This window comes from Malaclemys terrapin, chromosome 13 (genome assembly GCF_027887155.1).
Source record: "Malaclemys terrapin pileata isolate rMalTer1 chromosome 13, rMalTer1.hap1, whole genome shotgun sequence".
NCBI classification, from domain to species: Eukaryota; Metazoa; Chordata; order Testudines; family Emydidae; genus Malaclemys; species Malaclemys terrapin.
Window position 1 is genome coordinate 12,336,623 of NC_071517.1, and position 20,608 is coordinate 12,357,230.

The 20,608-nt window shown below is 39.3% G+C and overlaps 1 protein-coding gene across 1 annotated transcript; it reads right to left on the reverse strand.

The window, feature by feature from the left end:
- Positions 1 to 206: 206 nt before the first annotated feature.
- Positions 207 to 20,497, reverse strand: UTP18 (UTP18 small subunit processome component). Its single transcript, XM_054047993.1, has 14 exons — positions 20,187 to 20,497; positions 18,686 to 18,816; positions 18,408 to 18,503; positions 17,272 to 17,348; positions 16,910 to 16,995; positions 15,553 to 15,678; positions 14,899 to 15,073; positions 13,858 to 13,958; positions 11,941 to 12,031; positions 9,776 to 9,899; positions 5,424 to 5,598; positions 1,966 to 2,108; positions 1,101 to 1,167; positions 207 to 370 (listed from the first exon to the last, which is right to left on the reverse strand). The coding sequence occupies exons 1-13, from the start codon at positions 20,430 to 20,432 to the stop codon at positions 1,143 to 1,145; spliced, it is 1,596 nt and encodes a 531-aa protein (XP_053903968.1). The 5' UTR covers positions 20,433 to 20,497; the 3' UTR covers positions 207 to 370; positions 1,101 to 1,142.
- Between the last annotated feature and the right edge of the window lie 111 nt (positions 20,498 to 20,608).

Here is a 20,608-nt window from a genome sequence, read left to right on the forward strand (position 1 = left end):
ATATACCAAGCTGGCTAAAATTCAATGTGTCAAGCTCATCTCTGGCACTGCAATACTTGATACTCCTAGAATAACTAAAAAAAATAATTAAAGTGTTTGCTGAAGAGGGATAGATCACACGACGGGATTAGCACACCAGCCATTCAAATCCTACTTGCTTCCAAGAACACCAATTTACAAAAAAAGTTGAAAGACTTGTCCGGAAACATGTTATCAGGTGCTTTTATTAAGCAACACAATACTCACAAAAGCCACCAAACAAGCACAACATCGGAACTTATGAACGTTCATAAAAAAATACAAAAGTATTTTAAAAATCAGCAGTTTGTTTTTTTGAAATCAGCATACTTGTAACTGAAGATTACAGCATCTGGGGAGAGAACAGTACAGAGGAATACATTAGTATCTGCAAAACGTTAGACACCACAGAAAGTGAATATTGGTTTGACGTTTACAAATGAAGTCTGTGCCATTGTTCCCAGTTTACACTGTTCCAGGCATTTGGGTTCAGTGATCTATAGTACTGGGTTACTGGTGGAAGCCACCCAGCTGATGTGTAACAAAATGTGATGAGACTGTATTGTACATCTTTTATATAAACAGGTTGAATGGCATAAATACCACACAGACTGTCTAAATTCAACCTTTTTTTGGACACACCTAAAATCAGTCAGTTATCAAATCAAGCTAAATCAATATATGCCAACTGTAAACCAATTTGTCTCTCCCCCCACTGAAGCCTGCAGTGTAACTATTCTATTGTTTGATAATATTGAGGCCAGACTATTTACTACATTAGAGCAGGGTCTTATTTGTAAGAAAGGTGACAAGAAATTAATGACTGATGAGGTAGTATGTTGACTAGAGATCCATTGGCAGAGCAGCAGAGATCAGAGCAGTTTGTTCCTCGAACTATCATTAAATCCTGCCCTCAAGTACACACACATCATGGTGACTTGTATTACACAGAAATATGAAATACCTCCCAAAATTTCCCCCCAACACACCAAGGTGAAGTTTTAATCAAGGGAAAAGGAGCGAGATTGAAACTTATGTTTCCCCAGAATTATGCTATTGACAACTGACCCAAAATTACTTACACTTTTGTGATTCAAAGTAGCTTTCCTCATACTGTCTCTCTCTTAGAAATCCGAATAATGTTTCAACCTGAAACAAAAAAAGTTAAGCACTTAAACCAAACAAGCTTACAAGTGTTATTGTAGGAGGCAGACAACTTTCGTTACTACCGTGTCTGGAAACACTAGGTAGTCTCATGTATAATCCCAAACATTTCCCCCTACAATATATATTAATAGAGACCCTTGTTATATCATATCAGGTTAGTTTGCAGGACGGTACAAAGTATATTTTTCAAATGTTAACAGCTCAGGGAAGAGATGCACATGAAGAATCAACACAGATATGCTGTTCCCAAATTCATATTAAAGGAGGAAGTGACAAGATGCACACATTAAAAATCTCACTATGTAAATTAGACTTGACACAGGTTGACAAGTGTTGTGTTGGGGGCGGTTATGAGGATAAGATTTACAACAGTGAGACTGCAAAAAAAAAAAAAAATAGTTAATCTCTAGTTAGTAAGCTTTAAATAGAGAGGAGTTTTTAAACTTGTGCCTCAAATAAAGGTTAGAGCAATTCAAACTGCCTTGTTCAGTCCTTGGCCTCTACTGAAACAACTATGACTGTGCTTTTTGCTATGGACATTTGACTAATAGGTGGACTATAAGCCATTTCATATTCTATTGAAATGACCACAAGATTTGCTCTTTGTTTTATCAAGCACTGTATATACACGTCATACATTGCATAAAAGCTAATTAACTTGAGTCTCCAATTTGAGCTAGTGCCCTAGAGAACAAAGACTATCCTTACCATACCAGTCTCTGCAGCCATTTATTCCCCTCCTTAAACAAAAAAAGTTAAGGAAGCTAATTTAATACATACCTATACAACAAAGCTTTGCCTTTGTTGTTTCCTATGGAAAAAAAACCACTTCTGGGAGAAAAATCCATAGACTGAGCAAGACAAATGAGCTTTCTTCTGAACACTGGGAAGTTTGAGAATACAGTAAGTGAAGGAATGTGTACCTATTAAGAGAAGTATATAGTTAACTATTGTAAGTTTCCACAATCCATGCAGTTTCAAAAAAAATAAAAATAAAATTAGAAAACAATTTAAGAAGTTAACAGGACGCCTCAATGTATCCACTTTAAACCACTATTTTTTACAGGAGTAGGTTTCATTTTAATACCAGCATTAAATTTCCAGGACATCATCCTTTTATTGCACGTTGAGTTTATTTTGAGAAAAATGAATAATCGTTACTTTAAAATGATTCCTAGCACCAGGACTAAGGACTAATATTTTGGAGAAGATTCTAGAGTTTGTTAATAGTAACTAATTTAACATTATTCATGTTACAACATGTAAACAACGTAACACTTAAGGTACATTTAAAGCCCGTAATAAAGCATCGATATTTAATTGACTCAACCTTAAGTAGCTCTTTAAAGAGTTTCATATAGACTTATTTCTTTGACAAAAGCTGAATGTTGAAACCTTAACACTGTTGAAATGAAAGCCAGATTAGTGTCACTGAACAGTAACAATTAATACTAAAAAGTACACAATAGGGCTGGAAAAAATCCATAGGAAGTATTACTTAGCAAGTGCCATCAGCCTGTACAGAACCTATGCTTTTATTATTGAAGTTACATTTCTAGCCTGTATGCTCAGGAAGAAACACAGAGAGAATCACATTTTGAACCTTAAGTGATATTCTATACTATTGTCCTCCCAAGTCTGCTGGCTGATGGGAACAAGGAGGCAGCAGTAAAACAAACAAGAAATTAGCTCAATTTCATTCTGCTGTAGCTTGAGAAATCGATGAGCCACTATAGAGTCAGTCATTTGAGGACTTAATCTAACCTTTCCCAAGCCTCTTAACGGAGATCCAACATCAACACCAAGGCTGTGGATTAGGAAGAAAAAAAAGTGATCCTTCTGACTGCCTTCCAGTAACTGAACGAAAGGCTTCAAATTTAATCAGACATCTACTTGAGTCTACGCAGGATGGTTACTTAACCTGGTGGCAACCAGCAGCAATTTCCCCTCTCACTCCACGCCTCTGCTTCACAGGTATCATGAAGGACACATCAAGCAGTTATAAACATTGGGATATTTTCTCAGAGATTCAATCTTGTGAGTGAGCAAATGCCAGTGCCTCTTCAATCTACCAAAAGTACATTCAATCGTCATTCTGCACCTGCGGAGGTGGAAGTTGAATCTTTCCTTGGTGCTGTTGAGGTGGCCAGTATACAGCTTAATGAGCCAGGAATACAAGGGGTAGACTGGGTCCACTATGATCACTACAGGCATTTCAACATTGCCAAAGGTAATCTGCCCACAGGTGCTGGAATTAGGGGTACAGATGCACCCCCTGGCTTAAAGAGGTTTCTACAACATACAGTGTTTACAGTTTGGTTCAATGGCTCTCAGCACCCCCACTGTACAAACTGTTCCAGCACCCCTGAATCAGCCAGTCGGGAAAGGAAGCCCCTACTTGTACCTTTCTGAATAGTCCTATGTTCTTAAAGAAGCGAGTATCATGCACCCTTACTGACTAGTCAACACATCGGTGAAGCATCCCTGGTGACCCACCAGTACTTGCATAACCATAGAAAAATAGCCCTTTCTGTGGATGTAGTCTGTGGCAAGGTGGTCTGGTACCAAAATAAGGACAGGCATGCCTCAAAGTAAGGAGCCTCAGCTGAAGTCTTTAAGAGCTCTTTATAAAATGGAAAGAAAGAGGAAATAATATATTGTGTGCTTATTTTCTGTCCATCTTTAAGGCCTATTGTACCAAACAGAAAGCCTGGTTAACAAAGCATTAGCATCAATTTCTGAAGATCTTCTCCCACTTTTTACCCCACCCAATCGGAGTTCATATTTTTGTTTTTGTTTTCAATTTGTCTCTACTTCAGAAGCTTCTCCTTGTTTTGAGGATTAAATATCTAGTCTAGTGACAGCTCAGGTACTAATTCAAGGTATCATCTTGTCACAACAGCAAATGTCCTGTATTTGAAACAGATTAAGAGATACTTTAGGTCTTCACTTATCCCTAATAAGCTACTTCTTCATAGATTTAATGGACCAATATTTCAGCAGTATTTTCCCCTCAACATTGCAAGATGCATGCATTTAAATTATACTGCTTGTTCTATCAGTGTAGTGCTTGTCATTATCTTGGGTTTATCTTTCATAGCTTTGTGATGTGATAAAACTGTTCTGTTAAGTCATTTTATACACTGAAACCAGTCAGCTCACCTCTAATTTTCTTCCAGTCAAGCATTCTAATGACACTGTCTGGTTTCTTTTCATTAGAAATCACAGGTTTAGCATCATTAAGCATTAATGTGATTTGACTACTACCACAGTACTAATCTAATGAATACAAATCATGTAATCTTGCCTCAGATTTACTGTTGAGGATCTCTGATATGCAGAACCAAAACCAATAGACCAAACTACATCTTTCAATAGCCTCTCAAACTACTACAGTTAAGAAAATGTACAATAGTACCACCCTATTTGCCTAAAACAGATAATAGCAGCATGGAGAAAGGAAGGTAGCTGAGCTTTGCTTTACCAGCCTTATCTCCATGCCAGTCAGGAGCTGCACTAAGTTCTCAAGAATTCAGTTCAACCTTCCCAGCTGGTGAGTAATTACAAGAATATGAGGACTATATGTAGGGGTGTGTTACTATATATGCCACTTAACCACTGGATACTGCTTAATTTAATTCCATTTTATTTTTTCTGAGTGTGGGGAAATCCTATTTTTAAAAGTAATTTTTAATCCAGTTTACCAATGGACAGCTCTATTACTGGCTAGAGAGAAAGAGGACAAAGGAAGAACCAAAATCCTCAAAGAGCTAGAGAAAAAAATCCATAGAGACTGCTACAACTAAAGACTGGATTAAAAGGCCAACAACGAAGTCTAAATAACTACTACTATGTACTTAGACTGTTACCCTTAGTGTTCAGATCATCAACCAAGTAGAGCAGATCAAAGTGGGAAGAAAAAGGGTTTCCAGAAGGCACTGGAGTGAACCAGATATCAAGGTTAGGTAAGGCTCTTCAAGGCAGAGACCATCTTTAAGTTATGTATTTGCACAGTGCAAAGGAAACTGGGGCTAGGGCCCCATGGCACAACAGTACAAAGAAAAATGAAAAGTTTAGGGTGTTTGTTCCATAGGCCTAGTATCAGATAGCAGAATGAGGCCGGCACAGGTGTATACCGCCGTTAACAATAAAATCACCTCCCTATGTCATTATCCTGTTCAATTTGGGTATTTGCATCACAGCAAACCTTTACTGAAAAGAATGAAGGCTTGACTTACCAGCTTGACTGCATCATCTGCTGCACTGGAGGCCACTGCCAAAATTTCTGTGGTGGGATTGAAGGTCAAAGATGTAGCAGCTGTAACCAAGTTCATTATGGCTTTAACTGGTTTAGGATTGGTTTCTCGGAGGCAAACATCGTGGGTATACACGTTCACAACTCCCGAACAGGAGCTAGAGAGGAAAATAATTGAGAGTCTCTTCAAAAAGACCACATGGAAAAGAAACATTTTCTCGGTTTGAGACAATTTTAGAGATTATATCAGAAGCAGTTTCATATCTACATAAACCATTCAAGTAAACCTAAGCCATTTTTCCTCCCTAACTGAATATTTACTAATATCCACAGTAATAGCTAAACAAACCATTAACTCTCAAATGTGAGCCTGGGTCCTTCGTTCAAGCTGAAGAGACTAATGCTTTCAGCTCTGGAGGTCCCTAGTTCAATTCCAGGTTCTGAGGTCAGACTACATGATGATAATGGTCCCTTCTGGCCTGGTTAAGACGCTGCACACCGTGTGTAATATCTTTTATAAAAAGGCTAAGTATTGTAACCAAGAAGTAATACCAGTAAAGATGAAGTATATTAAATAACTAAACATTCTGAACTACTAGTTTCCAAATGGTTACTCACTTTACATGTCACAATTCTGGACACTTATTCTGTTCAGAAAGTCTCATCTGGAGCAGGCTACCAAAGATGTGTCATACAACTGACAAATATTAAAAATTATTTTCTAGTTACTCATTTAAAGGATGTATGTTGAGGTTTAGATCACAACTGGAGAAGTAAAATGTACCCTTAAATAAGAATGACCATACTGAGTCAGACCAAAGGTCCATCTAGCGAAGTACTCGGTTTTCCGAAAGTGGCCAATACCAGGTGCTTCAAAGAGAATCAACAGAACAGGTAATCATCAAGTCATCCATCCTCTTGCCATTCTCGGCTTCTGGTAAACAGAGGCTAGGGACACCATCCGTGCCCGTCCTGGCTAATAGCCATTGATGGACCTATCCTCCATGAACTTATCTAGTTTTTTTTGAACCCTGCAATTCTAATGGTCCCTTTCTGTGAATACTGTATTCAGATCTAACCCACAATAGTTCCATACATAATACAAAACTGTTACCAGTATTCCAGCTACTGAAACCCATCTATAGATTTCCACCTCATGAAAAAAGTCACTTTGTTCAACCTACATTTACTGAAATAATCTTATCACTGAGCCAGTGAGTCTCTTCAAGATGAAGCAAACCAGGGTCAAATAATATCAACTGGTAATTACTTCTACAGTATAAACTGGTTTAAAAAGGGTTTTAGGTAAAGAATCATATCCTACTCCAGATGCTTTAGTAAGTGCCAAATATTATGTTTGCTCAAATGCACTACTAATCCTGAGTCTTTAACACTGCAGCTGTATGTAACAAAGCCATAAATAGTCTGAAGGTTACATCAATTAAAAAGACAAAACAAATTCCATTTTTGGATTCTGTCTGGTCTTAGAAGAATTAAGTCCTCTGAACAGTTATAAAAAGATGCAAGAAAAACCTTATAGAAGTTGTGTTAAAGAGGGCACTCCACCTAAAATGGACATAGTAAGGAACAAATGATTAAAACCCAAATTACATCCATTAAAAAACTCAGTATTTCAAATGGTATATAAAAAGGAGACAAATTGAATAATTGGTAGTTTCAGAAACTTATGCACAGACAAGATGCAGGGTATCTTCACTTTACTAAATATAGGGAGCCAGAAACTTTCAATTTCTTTAAAAACCAACAAAAAGTAAGTTCTCAGCCACAAAGAAAGACCCTAGTTGCTGGGTTGGGGATTAAGAGAATACAGGAACATTTTTATAAAAACAAACAAAAAAACAAAAAAAACCACCTTTAAACTTTGAAATCATTATTTCAATAAGATTCCAGTTTGATGTACCAGGGTTTAAATGTATGTCTTTTTCATATTCCTTTAAATATATTTTATAATTTTTTTTTGCTCCCCTGTTGAAATTTTACTTAAGGATCTTTTTAAATCAAGGGTAGACTGATCAGGGAAGCAGTGAAACTGACGGCACAAGAAGTGCCAACAAATGCACCAAGCAAGCAAACATTTTTCCATCAGCTTTTAACTGAATTATCTTAAAAATTGAGTATTTGCTATTAGTGCAGTTTTCAAATTGTGTCTCCTTACAAATCAGTGCTATATTTAAAAAAAAAAAAAAAAAAACAAACACAAGTCATAGACTCATAGACTCATAGACTTTAAGGTCAGAAGGGACCATTATGATCATCTGGTCTGACCCCCTGCATGCTGCAGGCCATAAAACCGTCCCTACCTCTTCCCTGGACTCTGCTGTTGAAGTCCCCAATCCTGTTTTTAGTGACTTCAATCGGCAGAGACCCTCCTGCTAGCGATCCCTGCCCCATGCTGCGGAGGAAGGCGAAAAACCTCCAGAGGCTCAGCCAATCTGCCCTGGAGGAAAATTCCTTCCCGACCCCAAATATGGCGATCAGTAAGACCCCGAGCATATAGGCAAGAGTTTCCAGCCTGACCCTTGTTAGCCATTTTACTATTTACCTACCATTGCTTGGTTTTCCTTGACCACTATGTTTTACCATTAAACCATTCCCTCCATAAACTTATCTAACTTAATCTTAAAACCAGACAGGTCCGTCGCCCCCACCGTTTCCCTCGGAAGGCCGTTCCAATATTTCACCCCTCTGACGGTCAGAAACCTTCGTCTAATTTCAAGCCTGAACTTCCCCACGGCCAGTTTATATCCATTCGTTCTCGTATCCACATTAGTACTAAGCTGGAATAATTCCTCTCCCTCCCTTGTATTAATCCCTCTAATATATTTAAAGATAGCAATCATATCCCCCCTCAGCCTTCGCTTTGTCAGACTAAACAACCCAAGCTCCTCTAGTCTCCTTTCATACGACAGGTTTTCCATTCCTCTGATCATCCTAGTGGCCCTTCTCTGCACCCGTTCCAGTTTGAGTTCATCTTTTTTAAACATGGGAGACCAGAACTGCACACAGTACTCCAAATGGGGTCTCACCAGCGCCTTGTACAACGGAAGCAGGACCTCCTTATCCCTACTAGATATACCTCTCCTAATGCATCCCAAGACAGCATTGGCTTTTTTCACTGCCACGTCACATTGCCGACTCATAGTCATCCTGCGGTCTACAAGGACCCCTAGGTCCTTCTCCTCTTCCGTTACTTCTAACCAATGCGTCCCCATCTTGTATCTAAAATTGTTATTAGTTATCCCCAAATGCATCACCTTACACTTTTCACTATTAAATTTCATCCTATTTCTGATACTCCAATTCACAAGCTCATTCAAGTCTCCCTGCAGAATATCCCTATCCTCCTCCGAATTTACAACGCCTCCCACCTTCGTATCATCCGCAAACTTTATCAGCCCACTCCTGCAATCGGTTCCGAGGTCAGTTATAAATAGATTAAATAAAATGGGTCCCAAAACCGAACCTTGAGGCACTCCACTAGTAACCTCCCTCCAACCCGACAGTTCACATATTGCAATATTCACAAGGAATTAACTATTAGAGAAAGGAAAGAACTGGGAAGAGATTGAGGAGGGGAAAAGAACAAAAACAACACTTGAGCTGACATTTATTAACATGAAGTGGTCACAGAAATCCGGTTTGCATTTTAACAGTTCTGTAGTTAGACCACGTTAACAGTGGCTGCACTATAAACATATGCAGGAAAAAGAGTCAAATGTTCCTGGCATTTAGAAAAAAATCCCTATACTAGAATCTTAACAGATCACAATTCACCTACAGCTACCTGACTTGAATGGAAGGAAAAATTGAGAGATTTGGGAATATTACAGTACTATGGATACCTATGGAACACAATGGTTAGGTGTTCATGAGAAAGAACTAAGTCCATGCAGCTCTCCACCTAATAAACTCAGGCTATGTCTACCCTGGCCCTTTTGTCAGTAAAACTCCCCCCACACCCCACACCCCCCCGACCAACAACACACACCCCTGACTGACAAAAGTTTCACAGACAAGAACACCAATATGGATAGTGCTATGTTGGCAAGAGATGCTCTCCCGCCGACATAGTTATCGCCGCTCATTAGGGTGGTTTAATTATGCCAGCGGGAGCGCTCTCTCCTGCAAGCATAGAGTGGCTACACGGGAGACCTTACAGCAGGGTCTGCAGTGTACACAGTCTAAATCTAGTCTTACCCTCCTACTCTTTTACTTACCACATTGTGAACCTGTGGTACCAAAAGTACCAAGATGACAGAGGGAAAAAAATAGGACATTCAAAAACTTTAAAATGCTTAGTTTATTATCACTTACCCACATGCCACGTACTGGCCATTTTTTGATACAGCAAGACATGTTCCACGCAAACATCCTTCATCAGTGAACCTGTTTAGACAGCGCCTACTCTTCACATCCCAAATGAAAACTTCACCCTCATCTAATTATGAGCAAAAGAAAAATAAATGTTAATGTATTCTAGTGTATAAAACCTAGTAGCAATTAAATAACTATGAAAAAATTGGGCAAGATCAAAATTTACTTTTAAGATCTACTTTAGAGAAATCTGAACCATGCATGTCCAGATATATCTATGGTCTCCAAGTTTGTCAGAATAGTAGGAAAAGGCTTGGTAAAAAACAAAAAAAAACACACAGACACACCCACCCACCCCCCTGGGAAAAAAAAAAAAAAAACAACTGGGGCTGACTTTCAAATTTCATACTTGCAAATCAATTGTTTGTACATTCTTAGGTTAAAGATAAAGGAGTTAACACGTAAAACTAAATTAGCCTAATATGGCAATTCACTTCTATTGACACTACTTTTTGTACAAAAGGCGGCATGATTCTACATAGACACCAGTAAAACAGTATCTAGCCAGAATTACAGGCCACTATGGTATGAACTAGATTTACCTAATATTAAATTCAAGTTCCCAAAACATTAAACCATGTGAGTCTGTCTTCTCCACCCAAAACACAGCAGGAGACCCTGCCACCGCCCATCATCAGTGGCCTGAATAAACTTAAGTCTAACAGAAATCCTCCTTCTGAGGGAAAGGCAAGACCAGCTTGAAGGGATAAGAGTACAAAAAGCAAGGATAGGCAGATGCTTCTCCAACATGCCATACCAGCACAGAAAGACTTATTTTTTTCAGTATAATAAAACTGAATTTATGAGTTCCAATTACCCCAATCCCTGGTCTGAAGGCAATTCAAAGCCTATTCCTCCCTTTTATGAGACTGCATGTTAAGGGCATTTATGCAGTAGTGGACAGAGGTCCATAGTATAGTCAGGATAAACATCATGTCCAGAATTGAACTCTGGAAAGACACTGGGAGGGAATATTTTCAGGGACAGATCTGAGCCCAAGAGATTTTCATACTTTAAATATGTCTTTGATCCAGCACCATAACCAATATGACAGTGAGGCAATAAAGGTCAAGTTTCCTGAGATGCTGTGCAGCCTGTTGCTCAGAAATACTAAAAGATCACTTTGCGCAGAATTCTTTGCTACAGTTAGGATGTGTAAGTTAACATCCAACAACGCTAAAATTTGTGTTTTTTCCTACAAAGAGCTACAAAGTTGATCATCAGTCATCAAGGAACCACCATTTTTGCTTATTCGTGCCACCTTGCTTTCAGCTTCTCTCAGTTTGTCCACAATTGAGGAATGTCAGTGTCTTGACCAGAATTCAGTCTTCCATCTGTAGTGTACAGTGCACTTGGTTTTGTGTTCTAATCCACACAGCCAACATCAGCATAACATCAGGCAGCAGATAAGTAAAGAGGGAAGATATAAATCCTAAACCAGAAATGAGCAGCTATTTGATTCAAAGCAGGAGAGGAGAGTGTGTTGAATATACCATCTTCTTGTTAGAGAGTTCATTTCAAAAAGAGTAAAGAACATTGAAAACATCGTTGAATATTGTAAATTTCAGTAGTATCTCTCTCCCCCTCTTATGTGCCATAACTTCTACATTCGGAATAACAAAAAAGTTTCATGGTGGTCAAAACTGTATTAGCAAGTGTGGCAATTCAGGCCACTAAAGCATTTCCATTAAATATTACAGAGTATGATATAAGCATTCACCTATAATGAATTTTTTAAAACAACTTCAACAGGATATGAAAAAATCTAGTTTCAATAAACTATAAGCAATACACAACTGTCAAACATTCTAGACATAATCCTTGTCATCCTTCTATTCTGCTCACATCAAACAAACTTCCTTTTATTTCCCTTCTTGCTATTTTACCCTGTATCCAACAATCCCTTAATCTTGTCTGGACACCAGTAGCAGATGACAGTATATGCCCGAAAGTAAATTAGGGTTTATATACATACTTGGGAGGTACGTGGAGTCTGAAGTTTAAGGGTATCATTTCCAAATACCATTCTTTAATAGCCTAATCAACTACAAATAAAACCCATAAATCTGAAATTAATGTTCTTTAAGGAAACTCAAATGACTTACTAGAATTTGTGTAAATTTTGCTGCTATCTGGAGAGAATGCTGATGCAACAGCCTTTCCATTTATTTTCATACTGCCAATCAGCTCCTTTGTCTAGGAGAACAAAGAGTAACATTTATTAAAACAATTATTCAGGAGACCAAGAGAAATCAGATCTTTGTCACTTGTGGAAGTCAGATACATCCCTGTTTTATTGCCTGAACTCCCACCTACCAACCCTAATATTTAATTATCAGAATAAGTATATCAAGGAATATCTGATTCCTGCTGCATCTAGCAGGACTTCAGTTTTACAAATTAAGGCTCCAATCCTGCTCTTGCTCTTTGCAGGCACAAGGGTCCCTCTGCACAGAAACAGTTGCCCATCAGGGTCACGGGGAATGTTAATAAGAGTAGTTTATTTTATGCTATCGCATCTAACCAAGGATTCCAGATTTTCTTTTAAGCAAATCTCGCTCTAAATCTTTTCCTCACAGGCAATATATGCATAATATTTAGGACCTTTTCTGATTCCCATTATAATGCACTACATACAATTATAGAAGAATACAACAAAACTGTAAGTAGTCAACTGGGGAGTACAACTGGGTCTGCTGCATATTGTGAATTAGACGGAAGTTTATTTTAAAAGGTAGCTTCCAATCCACTAGAAAACATTCCCTCCTGAAACGGGTAACTTTAAATGCTTTTAGATAAGTTCAAGACAATTGTTTTCTGCGGCTCTCTCTCTCCCAAAACTTGCTCCCACAAAAGGGCAAAGTAATCACTCTTGAAAAAGGACTGTCAGATATTCAAGGGCAGGGAGGATACCTATAAAAAGGAAAAGGACAATCTCTTTTCTTCAGTTTTGTGATACCATAAAGAAAAAGTATTAATATTTCTTAAGACATGAATACATTAACTTATATTAAGTATTCAAACCTATGTCCAGCCTACTCATTTTTTCACCCTCATTTTTGACAGGGTATTTCATCTCCTTTATGTGTTTTTGGCTGGCTCCAAATACAGCATGAAGTCTGTAGTTTAATATGTAGTAGTCTGTGAAAATGTATCAGGACAATTATGAACACAACAGTAAGACACTAAAATCCATGAGCTACTGAAATAGCTCATCCACACTCCCATTTTTCTGACACCAATATATTGTTATTTACAAGGTTTTAGGTGGGTATTTTTTGTGCTTCTCCCCAAAAAGAGTGCATTGGTGTTTTTAATGTGAATGAAAGAGCTGGCCTGAGAATGAAAACTTCTAGAAATCTACAGAGCGAAACAGCAGTGCAAGTTTATCCATAGCCCCATTAATGTGCCTCATAGTACAGGTTACACTGCAATCGACAGTATAGTTCAGTCTTCATTATGTGCTCACTTTTAGGTCCCTCCGCCAAAAGTAGTGCTAATTAGGGCCATTGGGGTAGCGATTTTTGGCGCTTGTTTTCCACTAAGCAATTGCAAATCAGTCTATCACTACCAGATGGATGGAACTTCAAAACAGAGCTGAAAAATTCCATATCCATCACCAGTGTCATGTGTTATCCAGTCCCACTACCAACCATGAACAAAATTGTTTTAAGAAAAAATAAAACGAACTCTGCCACGTAGAACTGTTGCTTAAAAAAAAAAAAAAAAAAAAAGGTTGTATCATCATAAAAATAGTACACCTTATTTAGTGTGTGTCATGATAAAGCCACTTCATTTAAAGTACAGAAGTATTTTCAAATTCAGCAGATGCAAGAGTCAATGGTTTCCAAAGAGCTAGAGATGTTTTAGACTAGCTGTTCTCGGCCTTTTCTGTAGCGGACTACTCCTTGCTCCCCCCACCATGCCCACTTAATGTGAACTGGGTAACCACAACTCTTTGATTCTGTGACAGCATACCCCGAGGGTTGAGAGCCACTATTAATGACAAACAAGACAGCTACCTTCATTGTCAACAAATGAAGATAACCTGAGGTCCCAGTAAGCAGCAGGAATGCTCCATCTGGAGATACTTCAAACTTTCTGATAAATTTCTCTCGCATTCCTTTGAAGAAAAAAAAAGTAAAAAAACTTTCAGAACTGTAATTTACACCAATGAGTTCACCACTTTGTGTATCATACATTTGATTTGGGGGGAGGAAAAGGAAATATAGACAGTTATTGTGACTGTTCAGACCTAGCTGAATCAAGCAGTAGACTTAATTGTCCCCAATGAACATGTTTTCCTCACCACCTGAGTGCAGAATTTAACATGAGGTAATGTGGATTACAACTTTGCTAGAATGAAAACCAGAGTACAATAAACTGGTGTGGGATCACTCAGACCACTAATATTTATGTTTTATGTCAGAGTTAATGCTATAAAATACATGCAATGCAACATTACTTCAAGACATTTGCTAAATATAGATTTTGAAAGTTTTCTGTTCATGGGGGACCCAGAAATTTCAACACAAGCGTAATGATCACATTACTAGAAGGAAAAAGATACAGATTCACTGTGAGAAGTCTGTATCTCATAAAAGCACAGGTTTAACACACTTTTCTTATATGGATGAGCTGTCTCTTCAAGTAATAACATCTGGCTGGCAGAGAAGCTTTAAATATTTTGACAAGTTTCATATTGTATCTGGCCTAAGCATGACACAGTTGATAGCTAACCTTGTAAGAGTTCAGACTGGGTTATTTTAGAGACTAGAGAGATTTGTGTTCAAGTTTTATTTTAACAGAATATTCTCTAAAAGAGTTCAGGCTTAAAAATAAGATTCTATCAGAGAGCTACCTGAGAATATTGACGTATCAGAGTGTCAATTAGATTTTTAAGAGTATTGCAACATGTGTATATACTTACTATATACCACATTCAGAAGTGACCAAGATCTATAGTAAATCTGGATTGGTGCCATTAAGCATTTTACTTTTTCTTTCAAAAGGTTTATAATTGTAGGCCTTAAAAAGCATTGAACATCGCAGTAAAACCTCACCTCTTATTTGGTTTACAGGAATAATATTTCCACTCATCATGTCATACACATAGAACAGTTTGCTGCGTGTACCAGTAGCTATAACTTGTTCTCCATCAGCACTGAAATGAGCCTTATAGACCGGAAAGCTTTCCAGATGTATGCTCTGTATCTTTGGATTAGTTTTACCATCCACCTTCAAGAAAACAGAAAATAAAGTTGTTTTCGTTCCTCATACATTCATTTGTAATGTGCCTTTCAGATATATTTCTGTATGCAAGCACAAGAATCAAGAGTGTGTAGTCAATACCAGCTTTAAAAAAATAGATCGCTCCATTCAATCCCAAAGAAACCTTCAAATTAAGCAGCCTGATGAAAACAAATTTCACATATTTCAGATGTGGCCAAAGTACAATAGATCACAGGTGAGAACAGTTTCCAGATAGAGGCCCTCAATTAAGAATATTCCACCCCCGCTCCAGCCAAGCAACTCAGCCAACCATAATTCCTATGGTGACATATGGAGAGGTGATCCCAGCAACAATCCTATCTAAAGCTATTTTTGGCTATATTAAATATAAAATAAGTTATGCCAACACTTTAGAAGCACATTAAAAGTGATCCACAACCTCATTGTTCATTTCACATTTTATAAATTGAACACAAGCTGCTCACCTGAAACAGTGATATAGACTGATCTAGTCCAGCAGTCATAACTACTTGTGCAGAAGGATGGAACTGCACTGTTCTCAGTTTGGCATCAGAAGGACGTTCATTATTAGCGTCCAAGCAATTTTTCATCTAGAAAAAGACCAGACCAATGTGGTTGAAACGCAGGCATCAGTTCCCTATCCAACTGCATGTCCCTCCCGCAGTCCACTCATGGAAACAGGGCTTAATGGGATTTCAGCTTCATTGATCTTGTAGAGCACAGAAGTGCAGGAGGGACCTCGGGTTAACCTTGCAAACATTCTGCATAACTGTAGAATATCACCTAGTTCACACATAATACCTTTATTCTAAAGTTAGTTTTCATATCTCTGTACATTAAAGAGTGTCATCCAAAGCACACTATGGAGTATGGAGCTGTAAATAAGGTTTCAGCTGACCTTCCATTTTAAGTCTAATTTCGCATTTCCTCCACCTCAACTTTTGAGAGAAACAAAGAAATGTCAATCTTAAATGTAGCACAGCAACAACAGTGAACAATAGCCTCAGTGGTAGAGGTGAGTTCTTATATTAATATAATAGCAAAATGCAGCACTCTTTTTTTTTTTTAAATAATCAGGAAAGCGTTTACCCAATTTCTACAATTTAAAAATTGGCAGTCAGCTAATCTGGAACAATATAATAACCTGAAGCAGACTACTTGTTTCAATAAGAGGGGTTTCCCAACATGGAGTGGACCACACAGGGGGCCTCAGAGGACCAGCTGGGGGTACAGAAATCTCTCTGAATTCTTCTGCGGCAGCTCAATTTCAATGAAAAAATAAGTTTCTAGTTATTACAATTATAAAGAAAACCTTCAAAGTGTGAAACAAGAGTACTGACTGTAGAGCTTGCAGAGAACCTGAAACAACATCTCTGAGGTGTGGACTGCCTCATTTATTTCAATGCATAAAAAAAATCAGATGCCAGTAATAATTAACATTGACTTTAGGCTACTCTACTGCTCAAAGCATGTAAGAAAGGAGGGGAGATATTATGAAGACCTATACCAGTGTCTCCCAAGGTAGTGGGAGGGAAGAGAAGAGTACTGAGGACTAGTCAGGGGGTACAGATGTAAGAATTGAGATGAGTAGGCCTTGAACACCACATGACAGACTTACAACCCTGACTTCATTTTCTTGGAGTGGAAGGATTTCAGCTTTCAAGAGTTTGGGAAACCCTGCAGTAAGCCATCCACAGAACCACTGGCAAAAACTGCTGCCCAAGCCGCAGAATGGTACTTCTTGTGTTATAAAATATGTATTCACAGATCAACAGTAACTATATTTAAACACTCTGAAGGAAATGAGAGGGCAGTTTTTACCTGTAAAATGCCTCTTGGTAAAGTCTCGGACGGAGACACAAAATTGCCCGTCTTGCGGAGCAACTCATCATCTTCATCACTGTCATCTAATTAAAACGGATTTAAAACGGCTTATTGAATGTACAATTTGTTCCTGCAACCCCACATACATGTTCTTTAACATTATTTTGTGTGTCCTCCGCAGCTGCAAGTCAAAACCATAAGCAAAAGCACAAAGCAGTAGGTATCCAGTATACAGTCAGTGTTTTCTAATTAGAATAGGAAAAATGCCAGGCAACGAATGAATCTCTCAGAGGTCACACAAAATAAGGGAACATGTTGGAAGAACTAAATACTTTTCTAAAATGTTTAAATATATTTACCATCATTTGCACTTTTTCTGGCTTTCTTCTCGTCTTTCTGGGCCCAGAAAGGCACTCCTCCCATAGCTCGCTGAAATCTAAAAGAAAAGAGAACTTTCATATTCCCATTCTTTCTTAATGACCATCATACTGCCAAAAAATTATTTTTCAGCAATTTTCCCCACAGTAATAGGGAAGCCATTAAAACACCCTCCCAACAATCACATCACCTCACTCCGATACAGCAGCCAGAATCTTCCTTTGCTGTCTTTAACAGATCTTTTCTACTCCAGCTTCCATTAACTGAATTCAGTACATAAAATCTGTAAACAACCTAAACCATATGACATATACATATATAAAATGTTCTCTCCCTCAAAAAGTGAGGGAAATCTAGTTTTGTTAATTGCATGAGAAGTTAGGTTTTCAAATGCTTGAGTAGTGCAGTGTTGATTTTAAACCTGTGTAAAATACTTAGCCATTTATGTAAAATTCAATTTATACACAGACTTGCCTACATAGCTAAGTTCACAGGCATACAAAGGGTCCTTAAATGTAAGGTAACAAATTTGCAATAATAAGGGCACAAATATTATGCTAGTTGCATAATACTTCTGTTCGGTTCACAAATCAAGTCTTTATTAAACAATGCAATTTTTCCTGCCTAAACTACAATGTGAATTGATGTATTAGTCTTTCTTTCTTATTCTCAATTGTTCTGTTGCACATAAAGACAGCTAACATGTTCCCCCGTTAGGGCTGGATGCATTTGATTGACAAAGCAACATATCTAGTTACATACGACAGATTTTATGAAGCCTAAATTTGTATACCATCTGCTCTACCATGTTGAATAATGGTAAGGAAGCAGAAACACGACTGTCTGCTCCAAGGACAAAAGCAACACAATTACAAGCTAAGAATGTAGTTTTTCCCCCCCATTATACTGGTTATTTGTTAAGCCCTAACAACATGATTGATGCTGTTGGGCACACTAGCTTTAAGGAATTTAAGTTATTCACCTAAATTCCTTGGTCAAAAGGCGAAAAGAGCATCTTAAATGCTTCTAATGGGGGAAACTCACTTGACCACAACATATCTAATCTCATGTTACTAAAATTAGCAGCAAATTTATGTTATCAATTAACAATTGTTACTGTTCTTGAAGCCTCCTTTGAACTTTTTCTTTGGAAAGCTTCTTCTCTGCATCACTTTTCATCATGTCTTTCCGATAACGGTGGGTCATGTCAATTCTAGGAAACAATCATATTCTCAATGTTAAAGCGTTGCAGAAAGCGTATTAACAGTCCTTATTTTCTTTAAGTCTTCAAGAAGCAGCCATTTAAAATAGCAGACTTGGTATTTCTTCCAAGTCTTAAAATCAATATCTCTATTTTCCCATTTCCATCATTACAACATTAGGAGCTTAACTCACATTTCCTCGGCTTCGTCTTCATCATCCACCCATGCTGGTTTTTTAGATGGAGGGAAATTATCTTTTGCTTCATTCTCCACTTCTGAGTCACTGGAGTCCTCTTTTAGAAGATTACCCGTGACTACATCAAGCTTAAAAAAAATCCATATAATTGGGTCAAAATATTGGTCAAATATAACAATTTTACAACTTTGAACAGTGGAAGTTTTAAGACATTTCTCCGCATGGGGAGAAAAATCAAGAACAAAACAGTAAAACCACCACTCTCCCAGTGTTGGAAGGCTGGGTGGGCAGCCAAGGCGGATATGGAGAGTGTAGTTCCTTCCTCCACCACAAACCAGCCCCCCCTCTCCTCCTGATATTTATCTATCACCTCCCCCAAGTGCCATCCCTGATGGGAACGGGAGGGACACCTACCTCCCCTCCCACAGTCCATTCCCCACTATTTCTCATAAAAAGTGAAAGTTTAGAGAACAGTTTATTTATTCTAGAAAATACACATTAAAAGAATGGTTTTGCTACTGATAGACTAGCCTAAATCCACAGGTTCCAGAAGTATAAAATGCACCTTTAAAAAGCTTTTCAGTAATTTTCAGCTGTATTCCTATATTTCTTTTATTCTTAATGCCCTGTGCACCATGGGAATAAAGGGTAACTCCCCACTAGATCTGGGAATTGTTTCTGCCTCTACACCCAAGTGCCTGTAACACTAGCCACTACAACAGGGGCAGTCAAACTAGGGATCGCGACCCCTCGGGGGTCATGAGATTATTATAAGGGCGGTCGTGAGCTGTCAGCCTCCACCCAACCCCGCTCTGCCTCCAGTATTTATAATGGTGCTAAATATATAAAAAGGGATTTTTAATTTATTGGAGGGGGGGTCACACTCAGAGGCTTCCTACGTGAAAGGAGTCACCAGTACAAGTCTGAGAACCACTGCGCAACCTCAAGCAACTGTACATTATACTTAAAGCTTTACAGGAATAAAAGTCATAACTGAAAAGAGCTTTAGACAGCCCCCTATACCATTCTAGTCGCGCTGTGCTGTGCCAGCCTTGCAAGGCAAACAGCCGGCGAGAGGCGCTTCAGGCCCCATCGCAGCAGGGGCTGGGACGCGGGCGCCAGGTCTCGGAGGGCTGGGCGGGCAGGCAACGGGGATACGAAGAGTGTAGTTGCTTCCTCCGCCGCAAAGGGGGGAGGGATAGCTCAGTGGTTTGAGCATTGGCCTGCTAAACCCAGGGTTGTGAGTTCAATCCTTGAGGGGGCCACTTAGGGATCTGGGGCAAAATCAGTACTTGGTCCTGCTAGTGAAGGCAGGGGGCTGGACTCGATGACCTTTCAAGGTCCCTTCCAGTTCTAGGAGATGGGATAGCTCCATTAATTTATTTAATTTAATTTAAATCAGCCCCCGGCCCCTTTTCCAAGCGCCTCCTCCCCCAAGCGCCCTCCCTGACGGGAAGGGACGGGCACCTACCTCCCCTCCCCCTCCCGCCTGCCTCACCTGCTTGCCCAGACCCCGCAACCGCTCCTCCTCCTCGGCGTCCTGGCTGCCGCCGAACACCAGCTCCTCCAGGCACCGCTCCACCACCGGCTTCCTGGCCAGCACCCCCAGGTGCCGGGCGCGGCGGGCCTCCTCGCCCCCATCGCCGGGGTCTCCCGTCCGCCGCGACGGCCGCCACTTCTTCTGCGCCCGGACACGCTTCCGCGCGGGGCTCCGACTCGCGGCCGCAGAACCCGCCGGCTCCATCTCAGCGCCTAACGTCCCGACAGCCGAAGCCGGCGGCGTCCCTCGCTAACCGGAAGCGGAAACAGAAAAGTCTGTTTCCCACGTGACCAAGTACTTAGCTCACCAGCTGCCTCTTTCACGTGATTCAGTCCGCTTCCCCTTCTCTTAAAACAGTCTCACATGACCCCTTCTCCCCG

What these genes read in the sequence shown, in the direction of transcription:
- UTP18 (XM_054047993.1), bottom strand. Translation starts at nt 20,432, where the DNA reads ATGGAGCCGGCGGGTTCTGCGGCCGCGAGTCGGAGCCCCGCGCGGAAG. An exon ending in CAAAATTTACACAAATTCTA is followed by an intron (nt 9,900 to 11,940) that starts GTAAGTCATTTG and finishes GCTCATAATTAG; the next exon opens with ATGAGGGTGAAGTTTTCATT. An exon ending in GGCAAAGCTTTGTTGTATAG is followed by an intron (nt 1,168 to 1,965) that starts GTATGTATTAAA and finishes TTTTTGTTTCAG; the next exon opens with GTTGAAACATTATTCGGATT.